Source organism: Taudactylus pleione, unplaced genomic scaffold, assembly GCF_031769625.1.
Source record: "Taudactylus pleione unplaced genomic scaffold, aTauple2 ptg000070l, whole genome shotgun sequence".
Classification (NCBI taxonomy): Eukaryota; Metazoa; Chordata; class Amphibia; order Anura; family Myobatrachidae; genus Taudactylus; species Taudactylus pleione.
This window is the reverse complement of record NW_028284472.1, coordinates 4,552,074-4,567,614: the sequence shown is the minus strand read 5'-3', so window position 1 is coordinate 4,567,614 and position 15,541 is coordinate 4,552,074. Positions and strand designations below refer to the sequence as shown.

The following is a 15,541-nucleotide window of genomic DNA, read 5'->3' as shown; positions in this document are numbered from 1 at the left end:
CAATTGATGGAGGTAGTGTGTCCCCGGTTCCAAATCCCGTCTAGATTCCACTTCACTAGGCAGGCGATACCGAGACTGTACAGAAACGTCAGAAAAAGTGTCCTCAGTGTCCTGAAAAATGCCATTGTACACAATGTCCACTTAACCACGGACATGTGGACAAGTGGAACAGGGCAGACTAAGGACTATATGACTGTGACAGCCCACTGGGTAGATGTATCACCTTACGCAGCAACAGCAGCAGCGTCACCAGTAGCAGCATCTCAGAAACGCCAGCTCGTTACAAGGCAGGCTACGCTGTGTATCACCGGTTTCAGTAAGAGGCACACCGCCGACAACCTCTTAGAGAAACTGAGGGAAATCATCGCCCAGTGGCTTACCCCACTTAGACTCTCCTGGGGATTTGTGATATCTGACAACGCCACCAATATTGTGCGGGCATTACATCTGGGCAAATTCCAGCACGTCCCATGTTTTGCTCACACAATAAACTTGGTGGTGCAGAATTTTCTGAAAAGCGACAGGGGCGTGCAGGAGACGCTTTGGGTGGCCCGAAAAATTTCTGGCCACTTTCGCCATTCAGCGACTGCGTGCCGAAGACTGGAGCGCCAGCAAACACTCTTGAACCTGCCCCGCCATCACCTGAAGCAAGAGGTTGTGACGCGGTGGAACTCAACCCTCTATATGCTTCAGAGGATGGAGGAGCAGCAAAAGGCCATACAAGCCTATACATCCACCTATGACATAGGCAAAGGAGGGGGTATGCACCTGACTCAAGCGCAGTGGAGAATGATTTCCGTGTTGTGCAAGGTTCTTCAGCCCTTCGAACTTGCCACACGTGAAGTCAGTTCAGACACTGCCAGCTTGAGTCAGGTCATTCCCCTCATCAGGCTTTTGCAGAAGCAGCTGGAGAAAGTGAAGGAGGAGCTAAGACGGAGCGATTCCGCTCGGCATGTGGGACTTGTGGATGAAGCCCTTCATTCGCTTTGCCAGGATTCCAGGGTGGTCAATCTGTTGAAATCAGACCACTACATTTTGGCCACCGTGCTCGATCCTAGGTTTAAAGCCTATGTGGTGTCTCTCTTTCCGGCCGACACAAGCCTGCAGAGGTGCAAAGACCTGCTGGTGAACACACTGTCAGCTGAAGCGGAACGTGACACGTCAACGGCTCCTTCTTCATTTTCTCCCGCAACTGGGGCTGCCAGGAAAAAACTTAGGTATCCTAAGCAACCCGCTGGCGGTGATGCAGGGCAGGCAGGACCAAGTTTGGACATCTGGTCCGGACTGAAGGACCTGGCAACAATTTCTGACATGTCTACTGTCACTGCATATGATACTGTCACCATTGACAGAATGGTGGAGGATTACATCGGTGACAGCATCCAAGTAGGCATGTCAGACAGTCCATACCTGTACTGGCAGGAAAAAGAGGCAATTTGGAGGCCCCTGTACAAACTGGCTCTATTTTACCTGAGTTGCCCCCCCTCCAGTGTGTACTCCGAAAGAGTGTTTAGTGCAGCCGGGAACCTTGTCAGCGAAAGGCGTAGGAGGTTGCTTCCACAGAATGTGGAGAAGATGATGTTCATCAAAATGAATTATCAGCTCTTCCAGGGAGACCAGCCTCCAGAAGGTACAGAGGGACCTGTGGTGGTGGATTCAAGTGGGGACGAGTTAATACTTTGTGAGGATGAGGATGTACACACTGAAGAGGGTGAGGAATCGGTGGATGAGGAGGATGAGGATGACATCTTGCCTCCGTAGAGCCAGTTTGTGCAGGGACACATTAATTGCCAGCTTGTTTTGTGGGGGCCCAAACGAACCAATCATTTCAGCCACAGTTGTGTGGCAGACCCTGGCGCTGAAATGATTGATTTGTTAAAGTGTGCATGTCCTGTTTATACAACATAAGGGTGGGTGGGAGGGCCCAAGGACAATTCCATCTTGCACCTCTTTTTTTCTTTGCATTATGTACAGTTTGGGGCCTAGTTTTTCTAACTGCCATCCTGCCTGCCACTGCAGTGTCACTCCTAGATGGGTCACGTGTTTGTGCCGCCCACTCGTGTCGCTTAGCATAGTCATCCAGCTACCTCGGTGCAACCTTTTGGACATAAAAACACTATTGTGAGGTGTGAGGTGTTCAGAATAGACTGGAAATGAGTGGAAATTAAGGTTATTGAGGTTAATAATAGCATAGGAGCAGAAAAACCTACAAATTCTGTGATTTTAGCTGTTTTTATGCTTTTTTTCAAAAAAATACAGATCCAAAACACAAAACCCAGAACCCAAAACACGGAAGGGTGGTTTTGGCAAAACCAATCCAGATACAAAAAACGCAGAAAGATCCAGATCCAAAACCAAAACACAAAACACGAAAAGTGGCCGGTGCACACCCCTAGTATAAATGTAGGAGAGTTACCTGATCATTGCATAGGTGTGTATGTAGGAGAGTTACATAATAGGTGTGTATGAAGGTGAGTTACCTGATTATTGCATAGGTGTGTATGTAGAAGAGTTACATGATAGTTGCATAGGTGTGTATGCAGGAGAGTTACCTGATTATTGCATAGGTGTGTATGTAGGAGAGTTACCTGATTATTGCATAGGTGTGTATGTAGGAGAGTTACATGATAGTTGCATAGGTGTGTATAAAGGTGAGTTACCTGATTATTGCATAGGTGTGTATGTAGGAGAGTTACCTGATTATTGCATAGGTGTGTATGTAGGAGATTATTGCATAGGTGTGTATGTAGGAGAGTTAGATGATAGTTGCATAGGTGTGTATGTAGGATAATATAAAATATTTTATTAACTCCAGTCTTATATCTACATAGGTGTGTATGCAGGAGAGTTACCTGATTTTTGCATAGGTATAAATTAGGGGTGAGCGGGTTCGGATTTCTGAAATCCGAACCCCCCCGAGCCCCCCCGATCCGAGTCCGATCCGAGTCAGGCTCGACTTTTCCCGCCTGACTCGGATCTGACATCGAGGCAAAACGTCATCATCCCGCCTTCCGAGTCTCGCGGGTTTTGGATCCTATATAAGGTACCCGCGTCGGCGCCATTTTCTCACTCGGCTGTGGACAGTGAAGAGGGAGGGTGGGAGTTAGGGCTGTGTAGTGTAGTGTAGTGCTGCTGTTGTCCACTACTTCAAAGTCCATAGGGGCTGGCTGTGTTGTGCTGTGCTGCTGTTGTTAATAGGGGCTGTGTCCACTACTTCAAAGTCCATAGAGGCTGGCTGGACTGTGTTGTGCAGTCAGTTCTCCATAGGGGCTGTGTCCACTCCAAAGTCCTGTGCAGTGTCCCAGTCCTAAAGGAGTGCTGTAGTGTTGTCCAGGGGGTGCTCTGTCCATCAGGGGTGCTCCCCCCAAGTGCTAAAAAAATTATATATTTTCTGTGTTTGTAAATTGTGTGCACAGTAGCCACACGTGCATCAACAAAGTAGTGCCAAGCGTGCGCCTGTGTCATAAGTAAAGGGCCGGCTGGCTTGACCGTTAAAGGGTGCTGTAACCCCCGAAAGTACACTCCAGTCCAAACCAAAAAAAAATTATTTTCTGTGTTTGTGAATTGTGTGCGCAGTAGCCGCACGTGCATCAACAAAGTAGTGCCAAGCGTGCGCCTGTGTCATAAGTAAAGGGCCGGCTGGCTTGACCGTTAAAGGGTGCTGTAACCCCCGAAAGTACACTCCAGTCCAAACCCAAAAAAAATTATTTTCTGTGTTTGTGAATTGTGTGCGCAGTAGCCGCACGTGCATCAACAAAGTAGTGCCAAGCGTGCGCCTGTGTCATAAGTAAAGGGCCGGCTGGCTTGACCGTTAAAGGGTGCTGTAACCCCCGAAAGTACACTCCAGTCCAAACCAAAAAAAAATTATTTTCTGTGCTTGTGACTTGTGTGCGCAGTAGCCGCACGTGCATCAACAAAGTAGTGCCAAGAGTGCGCCTGTGTCATAAGTAAAGGGCCGGCTGGCTTGACCGTTAAAGGGTGCTGTAATCCACAAAGTACACTCCAGTCCAAACCAAAAAAAAAATTTTTTTCTGTGTTTAGCCGCACGTATATATCAAATCGATATAACATAAATGGAGGACCAAACTTTCTCCGATAAAAATAAAATAGAGAAAGATCAAGAACCACTTCCTCCTAGTGCTGAAGCTGCTGCCACTAGTCATGACATAGACGATAACATGCCATCAACGTCGTCTGCCAAGGCCGATGCCCAATGTCATAGTAGAGGGCACATACAATCCCAAATGGCAAAGTTCAGGAAAATGACCTTGAAAAAGACATTTAAATCAGCTGAAGAGAAACGTAAACTTGCCAATATGCCATTTACGACACGGAGTGGCAAGGAACGGCTAAGGTCGATCCCTAGTATGTTCATGACTAGTGGTTCAGCTTCACATGACGATGGAAGCCCTCCTCCCACTAAAAAAATCAAAAGAGTTAAGCTGGCAAAAGCACAGCGAAGAACTGTGCTTTCTAAGAAGATATCACAAATCCCCAAGGAGAGTCCAAGTGTGGTGGTGGTTGCGATGCCTGACCTTCCCAGCACTGGACGGGAAGAGGTGGCTCTTTCCACCATTTGCACGCCCCCTGCAAGTGCTGAAAGGAGCACCCACAGTCCACTTGCTGATATGCAAATTGAAGATGTCACTGTTGAAGTACAACAGGATGAGGATACTGGTGTAGCTGGCGCTGAGGAGGAAGTTGGCGAGGAGGATTCTGATGGTGATGTGGTTTGTTTAAATCAGGCTCCGGGGGAGACAGTTGTTGTCCGTGGGATGAAAAAGCCCATCACGGTCATGCCTGGGCAGAAGACCAAACATTCCACCTCTTTGGTCTGGCAATATTTCTATCCAAATCCGGACAACAACTGTCTTGCCATATGTACCATATGTAAAGGTGAAATAAGTAGGGGTAGGGACGTCAACCACCTAGGAACATCCTCCCTTATACGGCACCTGCAGCGCGTTCATAAAAAGTTACTGTCAAGTTCAGAAACTTTGGCTAAGACCGTAAGCAGTCCAGGGACACCTAAATCCCATTGTCCTGTTGTATCCAAGCGCCTGCAAACCACACCGTCAACTCCCTCCTCGTCAATTTCCTCCTTAGTCAGGATCAGAAGTAGTCCTGCAGGCCATGTCACTGGCATGACTGACTCTCCTATCCGGGATTCCTCTGGAGGATCCTGCATTGCTACGCCTACTGCTGCCGCTGCTGCTGTTGCTGCTGCTGGGAGTTGTTCATCATCCCAGAGAGGAAGTAGGAACACCACTACTTTTACTAAACAATTGACCCTCCAACAGTCCTTAGCGAGGAGGATGAAGTACGACAGCAGTCATCCTGAAGCAAAACGTATAACTGAGGCCTTGACTGCTATGTTGGTGTTAGACATGCGTCCGGTATCCGCCATTAGTGCAGTGGGATTTAGACAATTGATGGAGGTAGTGTGTCCCCGGTTCCAAATCCCATCTAGATTCCACTTCACTAGGCAGGCGATACCGAGACTGTACAGAAACGTCAGAAAAAGTGTCCTCAGTGTCCTGAAAAATGCCGTTGTACACAATGTCCACTTAACCACGGACATGTGGACAAGTGGAACAGGGCAGACTAAGGACTATATGACTGTGACAGCCCACTGGGTAGATGTATCACCTTACGCAGCAACAGCAGCAGCGTCACCAGTAGCAGCATCTCAGAAACGCCAGCTCGTTACAAGGCAGGCTACGCTGTGTATCACCGGTTTCAGTAAGAGGCACACCGCCGACAACCTCTTAGAGAAACTGAGGGAAATCATCGCCCAGTGGCTTACCCCACTTAGACTCTCCTGGGGATTTGTGATATCTGACAACGCCACCAATATTGTGCGGGCATTACATCTGGGCAAATTCCAGCACGTCCCATGTTTTGCTCACACAATAAACTTGGTGGTGCAGAATTTTCTGAAAAGCGACAGGGGCGTGCAGGAGACGCTTTGGGTGGCCCGAAAAATTTCTGGCCACTTTCGCCATTCAGCGACTGCGTGCCGAAGACTGGAGCGCCAGCAAACACTCTTGAACCTGCCCCGCCATCACCTGAAGCAAGAGGTTGTGACGCGGTGGAACTCAACCCTCTATATGCTTCAGAGGATGGAGGAGCAGCAAAAGGCCATACAAGCCTATACATCCACCTATGACATAGGCAAAGGAGGGGGTATGCACCTGACTCAAGCGCAGTGGAGAATGATTTCCGTGTTGTGCAAGGTTCTCCAGCCCTTCGAACTTGCCACACGTGAAGTCAGTTCAGACACAGCCAGCTTGAGTCAGGTCATTCCCCTCATCAGGCTTTTGCAGAAGCAGCTGGAGAAAGTGAAGGAGGAGCTAAGACGTAGCGATTCCGCTCGGCATGTGGGACTTGTGGATGAAGCCCTTCATTCGCTTTGCCAGGATTCCAGGGTGGTCAATCTGTTGAAATCAGACCACTACATTTTGGCCACCGTGCTTGATCCTAGGTTTAAAGCCTATGTGGTGTCTCTCTTTCCGGCCGACACAAGCCTGCAGAGGTGCAAAGACCTGCTGGTGAACACACTGTCAGCTGAAGCGGAACGTGACACGTCAACGGCTCCTTCTTCATTTTCTCCCGCAACTGGGGCTGCCAGGAAAAAACTTAGGTATCCTAAGCAACCCGCTGGCGGTGATGCAGGGCAGGCAGGACCAAGTTTGGACATCTGGTCCGGACTGAAGGACCTGGCAACAATTTCTGACATGTCTACTGTCACTGCATATGATACTGTCACCATTGACAGAATGGTGGAGGATTACATCGGTGACAGCATCCAAGTAGGCATGTCAGACAGTCCATACCTGTACTGGCAGGAAAAAGAGGCAATTTGGAGGCCCCTGTACAAGCTGGCTCTATTTTACCTGAGTTGCCCCCCCTCCAGTGTGTACTCCAAAAGAGTGTTTAGTGCAGCCGGGAACCTTGTCAGCGAAAGGCGTAGGAGGTTGCTTCCACAGAATGTGGAGAAGATGATGTTCATCAAAATGAATTATCAGCTCTTCCAGGGAGACCAGCCTCCAGAAGGTACAGAGGGACCTGTGGTGGTGGATTCAAGTGGGGACGAGTTAATACTTTGTGAGGATGAGGATGTACACACTGAAGAGGGTGAGGAATCGGTGGATGAGGAGGATGAGGATGACATCTTGCCTCCGTAGAGCCAGTTTGTGCAGGGACACATTAATTGCCAGCTTGTTTTGTGGGGGCCCAAACGAACCAATCATTTCAGCCACAGTTGTGTGGCAGACCCTGGCGCTGAAATGATTGATTAGTTAAAGTGTGCATGTCCTGTTTATACAACATAAGGGTAGGTGGGAGGGCCCAAGGACAATTCCATCTTGCACTTCTTTTTTTTCTTTGCATTATGTACAGTTTGGGGCCTAGTTTTTCTAACTGCCATCCTGTCTGCCACTGCAGTGTCACTCCTAGATGGGTCACGTGTTTGTGCCGCCCACTCGTGTCGCTTAGCATAGTCATCCAGCTACCTCGGTGCAACCTTTTGGACATGAAAACACTATTGTGAGGTGTGAGGTGTTCAGAATAGACTGGAAATGAGTGGAAATTAAGGTTATTGAGGTTAATAATAGCATAGGAGCAGAGAAACCAACAAATTCTGTGATTTTAGCTGTTTTTATGCTTTTTAAAAAAAAAATACAGATCCAAAACACAAAACCCAGAACCCAAAACACGGAAGGGTGGCTTTGGCAAAACCAATCCAGATCCAAAACACGAAGAAAGATCCAGATCCAAAACCAAAACACAAAACACGAAAAGTGGCCGGTGCACACCCCTAGTATAAATGTAGGAGAGTTACCTGATCATTGCATAGGTGTGTATGTAGGAGAGTTACATAATAGGTGTGTATGAAGGTGAGTTACCTGATTATTGCATAGGTGTGTATGTAGAAGAGTTACATGATAGTTGCATAGGTGTGTATGCAGGAGAGTTACCTGATTATTGCATAGGTGTGAATGTAGGAGAGTTACCTGATTATTGCATAGGTGTGTATGTAGGAGAGTTACATGATAGTTGCATAGGTGTGTATAAAGGTGAGTTACCTGATTATTGCATAGGTGTGTATGTAGGAGAGTTACCTGATTATTGCATAGGTGTGTATGTAGGAGAGTTACCTGATTATTGCATAGGTGTGTATGTAGGAGAGTTACATGATAGTTGCATAGGTGTGGATGTAGGACAGTTACCTGATTATTCAATAGGTGTGTATGCAGAAGAGTTACATGATAGTTGCATAGGTGTGTATGTAGGAGAGTTAGATGATAGTTGCATAGGTGTGTATGTAGGACAGTTACCTGATTATTCAATAGGTGTGTATGCAGAAGAGTTACATGATAGTTGCATAGGTGTGTATGTAGGAGAGTTACCTGATTATTCAATAGGTGTGTATGTAGGAGAGTTACATGATAGGTGTGTATGAAGGTGAGTTACCTGATTATTGCATAGGTGTGTATGCAGGAGAGTTACCTGATTATTGCATAGGTTTGTATGTAGGACAGTTACCTGATAATTGCATAGGTGTGTATGTAGGACAGTTACCTGATTATCCAATAGGTGTGTATGTAGGAGAGTTACATGATAGTTGCATAGGTGTGTATGTAGGAGAGTTACATGATAGGTGTGTATGAAGGTGAGTTACCTGATTATTGCATAGGTGTTTATGTAGGAGAGTTACCTGATTATTGCATAGGTGTGTATGTAGGAGAGTTACATGATAGGTGTGTATGAAGGTGAGTTACCTGATTATTCAATAGGTGTGTATGTAGGAGAGTTACCTGATTATTCAATAGGTGTGTATGTAGGAGAGTTACATGATAGGTGTGTATGAAGGTGAGTTACCTGATTATTGCATAGGTGTTTATGTAGGAGAGTTATCTGATTATTGCATAGGTGTGTATGTAGGAGAGTTAGATGATAATTGCATAGGTGTGTATGTAGGAGAGTTACCTGATTATTGCATAGGTGTGTATGTAGGAGAGTTACCTGATTATTGCATAGGTGTGTATGTAGGAGAGTTAGATGATAGTTGCATAGGTGTGTATGTAGGATAATATAAAATATTTTATTAACTCCAGTCTTATATCTACATAGGTGTGTATGCAGGAGAGTTACCTGATTTTTGCATAGGTATAAATGTAGGAGAGTTACCTGATCATTGCATAGGTGTGTATGTAGGAGAGTTACATGATAGGTGTGTATGAAGGTGAGTTACCTGATTATTCAATAGGTGTGTATGTAGGAGAGTTACCTGATTATTCAATAGGTGTGTATGTAGGAGAGTTACATGATAGGTGTGTATGAAGGTGAGTTACCTGATTATTGCATAGGTGTTTATGTAGGAGAGTTATCTGATTATTGCATAGGTGTGTATGTAGGAGAGTTAGATGATAATTGCATAGGTGTGTATGTAGAAGAGTTACCTGATTATTGCGTAGGTGTGTATGTAGAAGAGTTACCTGATTATTGCGTAGGTGTGTATGTAGGAGAGTTACCTGATAATTGCATAGGTGTGTATGTAGGTAAGTTAGCTGATTATTGCATAGGTGTGTATGAAGGACAGTTACCTGATAATTGCATAGGTGTGTATGTAGGAGAGTTACCTGATTATTCAATAGGTGTGTATGCAGAAGAGTTACATGATAGTTGCATAGGTGTGTATGTAGGAGCGTTACATGATAGTTGCATAGGTGTGTATGCAGGAGAGTTACCTGATTATTGCATAGGTGTGTATGTAGGAGAGTTAGATGATAGTTGCATAGGTGTGTATGTAGAAGAGTTACAAGATAGCTGGATAGGTGTGTATGTAGGAGCGTTACATGATAGTTGCATAGGTGTGTATGTAGGAGCGTTACATGATAATTGCATAGGTGTGTATGTAGGAGAGTTAGCTGATAATTGCATAGGTGTGTATGTAGGAGAGTTAGCTGATTATTGCATAGGTGTGTATGTAGGACAGTTACCTGATAATTGCATAGGTGTGTATGTAGGAGAGTTACCTGATTATTGCATAGGTGTGTATGTAGGACAGTTACCTGATAATTGCATAGGTGTGTATGTAGGAGAGTTACCTCATTATTCAATAGGTGTGTATGCAGAAGAGTTACATGATAGTTGCATAGGTGTGTATGTAGGAGAGTTACATGATAGGTGTGTTTGAAGGTAAGTTACCTGATTATTGCATAGGTGTTTATGTAGGAGAGTTACCTGATTATTGCATAGGTGTGTATGTAGGAGAGTTAGATGATAATTGCATAGGTGTGTATGTAGGAGAGTTACATGATAGGTGTGTATGAAGGTGAGTTACCTGATTATTGCATAGGTGTTTATGTAGGAGAGTTACCTGATTATTGCATAGGTGTGTATGTAGGAGCGTTACATGATAGTTGCATAGGTGTGTATGCAGGAGAGTTACCTGATTATTGCATAGGTGTGTATGCAGGAGAGTTAGATGATAGTTGCATAGGTGTGTATGTAGGAGCGTTACATGATAGTTGCATAGGTGTGTATGCAGGAGAGTTACCTGATTATTGCATAGGTGTGTATGTAGGAGAGTTAGATGATAGTTGCATAGGTGTGTATGTAGGAGAGTTAGATGATAGTTGCATAGGTGTGTATGTAGGAGAGTTAGCTGATTATTGCATAGGTGTGTATGTAGGACAGTTACCTGATAATTGCATAGGTGTGTATGTAGGAGAGGTGGCTGATTATTGCATAGGTGTGTATGTAGGACAGTTACCTGATAATTGCATAGGTGTGTATGTAGGAGAGTTACCTGATTATTCAATAGGTGTGTATGCAGAAGAGTTACATGATAGTTGCATAGGTGTGTATGTAGGAGAGTTACATGATAGGTGTGTATGAAGGTGAGTTACCTGATTATTGCATAGGTGTTTATGTAGGAGAGTTACCTGATAATTGCATAGGTGTGTATGTAGGAGAGTTAGATGATAGTTGCATAGGTGTGTATGTAGGAGAGTTACATGATAGGTGTGTATGAAGGTGAGTTACCTGTTTATTGCATAGGTGTTTATGTAGGAGAGTTACCTGATTATTGCATAGGTGTGTAAGTAGGAGAGTTAGATGATAGTTGCATAGGTGTGTATGTAGGAGAGTTACCTGATTATTGCATAGGTGTGTATGTAGGAGAGTTAGATGATAATTGCATAGGTGTGTATGTAGAAGAGTTACCTGATTATTGCGTAGGTGTGTATGTAGAAGAGTTACCTGATTATTGCGTAGGTGTGTATGTAGGAGAGTTACCTGATAATTGCATAGGTGTGTATGTAGGTAAGTTAGCTGATTATTGCATAGGTGTGTATGAAGGACAGTTACCTGATAATTGCATAGGTGTGTATGTAGGAGAGTTACCTGATTATTCAATAGGTGTGTATGCAGAAGAGTTACATGATAGTTGCATAGGTGTGTATGAAGGTGAGTTATATGATTATTGCATAGGTGTGTATGTAGGAGAGTTAGATGATAGTTGCATAGGTGTGTATGTAGGAGAGTTACCTGATTATTGCGTAGGTGTGTATGTAGAAGAGTTACCTGATTATTGCGTAGGTGTGTATGTAGGACAGTTACCTGATAATTGCATAGGTGTGTATGTAGGTAAGTTAGCTGATTATTGCATAGGTGTGTATGAAGGACAGTTACCTGATAATTGCATAGGTGTGTATGTAGGAGAGTTACCTGATTATTCAATAGGTGTGTATGCAGAAGAGTTACATGATAGTTGCATAGGTGTGTATGAAGGTGAGTTATATGATTATTGCATAGGTGTGTATGTAGGAGAGTTAGATGATAGTTGCATAGGTGTGTATGTAGAAGAGTTACCTGATTATTGCATAGGTGTGTATGTAGGACAGTTTCCTGATAATTGCATAGGTGTGTATGTAGGAGAGTTAGCTGATTATTGCATAGGTGTGTATGTAGGACAGTTACCTGATAATTGCATAGGTGTGTATGTAGGAGAGTTACCTGATTATTCAATAGGTGTGTATGCAGAAGAGTTACATGATAGTTGCATAGGTGTGTATGAAGGTGAGTTACCTGATTATTGCATAGGTGTGTATGTAGGAGAGTTAGATGATAGTTGCGTAGGTGTGTATGTAGGAGAGTTACCTGATAATTGCATAGGTGTGTATGTAGGAGAGTTACCTGATAATTGCATAGGTGTGTATGTAGGACGGTTAGCTGATTATTGCATAGGTGTGTATGTAGGACAGTTACCTGATAATTGCATAGGTGTGTATGTAGGAGAGTTACCTGATTATTCAATAGGTGTGTATGCAGAAGAGTTACATGATAGTTGCATAGGTGTGTATAAAGGTGAGTTACCTGATTATTGCATAGGTGTTTATGTAGGAGAGTTACCTGATTATTGCATAGGTGTGTATGTAGGAGAGTTACCTGATTATTTAATAGGTGTGTATGCAGAAGAGTTACATGATAGTTGCATAGGTGTGTATAAAGGTGATTTACCTGATTATTGCATAGGTGTTTATGTAGGAGAGTTACCTGATTATTGCATAGGTGTGTATGTAGGAGAGTTAGATGATAGTTGCATAGGTGTGTATGTAGGAGAGTTACATGATAGCTGGATAGGTGTGTATGTAGGAGAGTTACCTGATTATTGCATAGGTGTTTATGTAGGAGAGTTACCTGATTATTGCATAGGTGTGTATGTTGGAGAGTTAGATGATAGTTGCATAGGTGTGTATGTAGGAGCGTTACATGATAGGTGTGTATGAAGGTGAGTTACCTGATTATTGCATAGGTGTTTATGTAGGAGAGTTACCTGATTATTGCATAGGTGTGTATGTAGGAGAGTTAGATGATAGTTGCATAGGTGTGTATGTAGGAGAGTTACATGATAGCTGGATAGGTGTGTATGTAGGAGAGTTACCTGATTATTGCATAGGTGTGTATGTAGGAGAGTTAGATGATAGTTGCATAGGTGTGTATGTAGAAGAGTTACCTGATTATTGCGTAGGTGTGTATGTAGGAGAGTTACCTGATTATTGCATAGGTGTGTATGTAGGAGAGTTACATGATAATTGGATAGGTGTGTATGTAAGAGAGTTACATGATAATTGGATAGATGTGTATGTAGGAGCATTATATGATAATTGCATAGGTGTGTATGTAGGAACGTTACATGATTATTGCATAGGTGTGTATGTAGGAGAGTTAGATGATAGCTGCATAGGTGTGTATGCAGGATAATATAAAATCCTTTATTAACTCCAGTCTTATAATCTACAATACACAATATTTTATTTAGTGAAAAATAAAGTAATGCAAGTTTCACCTATGCTTAATAAACCCTCATTTACCAATTTCAATATTAGCTTTGGTTTGTGCTTCATTAAATATGACAGTACATAAACTTGATTGAGTCCTTACCTTGTTCTCCTTTTCCCCTCAGGAAAGCGGGTCTGTATCGGAGAGACACTTGCAAAGATGGAGCTGTTCCTGTTCTTTACCAGCCTTATGCAGAGATTCACGTTTCACCCTCCACCCAATGTCACTCACTTCTACGTGAGACCGTCTGTGGGGCTGACAATTCCCCCAATCACTGACAAAATCAGCTGCATGCTGCGCTCACAATAAGAGATAAGGAAAACCATTGCCAAGCAGAGCACTCTGATATTATACAACAGTTGCAATGTAAAGTGAATAAATAAAGGGAGATATCCAGTTACTTGTACTATTTGTCCTATTCCATGGTATTTTATTAATTACAGTATACTAGTGAATCATAATGGGCCTGATTCAGAGGTGCACCTGTAGGGGCAGTATAAGGGCAGGTGAGACAGCAGAGATCTCGACCATGACGGCTGGCAGCACTGGCTGGTGTATCAGTGGCTGGAAATCGGGGGTAGTTTGGTGTGTGTGTGTACCTGTGTGTCTGCATAGTGGGTGCCGCCATGTTGGAGATCATCAGCTGACTATCAGTAATCCAATGGTCAGCCAGAGAGAGTTCCTGGGCCAATCAGTGCGCTGCTATGCCTATAAAGCCAGTCTGGCCCAGTGTGGAATTGCCAGTGCAACAAGTCACTACTCCTGTAAGCTGCTTGTTACTGTGCTACCTGCTGCAGTTGTTAGTTCTGTCCTAGTGCCCCGTGGTTGTTGGTGTTGTGCTCTGCCAGTACAAGGTTGAGTTGCGGTCCTCCTTTTGCCAGTGTTGTTGATCCTATTGTTTACCCCTGCTGTTCACGTTCAGTCTGGTTACATCCTGTATAGCTGGTTCTGCATCCCAGCACATCCCGAATAGCTGGTTTTACTCCACATCCAGGCATATCCTGTATAGCTGGTTTTGTTCCACAACCCAGCACACCCTGTATAGCTGGTAAAGCTCCACATTCCAGCATCATATCTAGTACAACACTTTGTCAAACATGCAGTGAATCTAGAGAACTTCTCCATCTACTGTAGGATACTCTACAGCTCTTATACTCACCTGATCCTAACAGCATCTAATATCTCGTATCCTGGTTCCATACTCACCTGCTACCCGTGATGTCCAGTTTCTAATTCATACTCCATACACACAGCTAGTACATGAGGAGAAACTATATACCACCTCCTCGTTTACCCCCATCTGCTAGAGACTACCCCACTGCTACCCCCACCTCATCTGTGACACAAACCCACCAAGATCTGACAGGCTCCTTCTGAATCTGCTCTGAACCTGGTCTCTGTGGTTGGAGCTCTGCCTCTAAGAATGCAGCCACATTCACGGACATATAATCCAAACACATTATATTATGTGACTCCATAATATGTATATGGTATATTTCAGGACCGAGTAGAAAGAAGAAACAGCTGCCTTCATTGCAGAATTTGCTATATATTGTGATTATGGACAATACAGCAAGACAAGAGCCGCTGAGAAATGGGAGGAGTTTGGCATCTTTGTCTTAGACCATACTGTATAATATAATAAATTATAATTGTCAGCGGAGTGCGGGGCAGCAAGAAAGGTTTAATGTACCATGCGTGTAACATATCTCAGCCACGTTCCAGGAGCCGTGTACTGCGATCAGTGGTAATATTGTGGGCTGCACCTTGGTTACTATATACGTACAGTATGGCTCTTAAAAGTGAAATCGGACAGAGAAGTCCAGAGAGGTGGAATCTGATTGCTTTTATCATTGGCTGCATTGTCGCTTTTCTGTCCTGTTCAGTCCATGAGACACAGAACAAGTTACAAATGAGCTCTCTGGCTGTGACATTTCCTTTCTCTACCTGAATAAAGTAAATTCAATCATGGTGATTTCAGTAAAGCTTTAGAAATAGTGTTTAAGATGCAGTTTAAATATATGTGTCGTTATTATGTAAATGGAATCCTCATATAGGTCTGTCAAAGTGTCAACAGATGTTATTGGTTAAGTTGCCATCATATTTAAGGAGTTCTGGAAAAGTGAGGCTCTATTTCATACCCTGCCCTTACAAAGTGTGTATCAGGACCGACCCCAGGTCTGCTAGCACC

At 44.0% G+C, this 15,541-nt stretch overlaps 1 protein-coding gene across 1 annotated transcript in view; it reads left to right on the top strand.

Moving 5' to 3' along the window:
* Positions 1-15,121, top strand: part of LOC148533727 (cytochrome P450 2K4-like) — an 83,625-nt gene extending 68,504 nt beyond the window's left edge. The window contains exon 9 of the mRNA XM_088467319.1: positions 13,475-15,121. Within this exon, the coding sequence (XP_088323445.1) occupies positions 13,475-13,659 (185 nt within the window). The 3' untranslated portion in view covers positions 13,660-15,121. The remainder of the gene's footprint in view (positions 1-13,474) is intronic.
* The last annotated feature ends 420 nt before the right edge of the window (positions 15,122-15,541 follow it).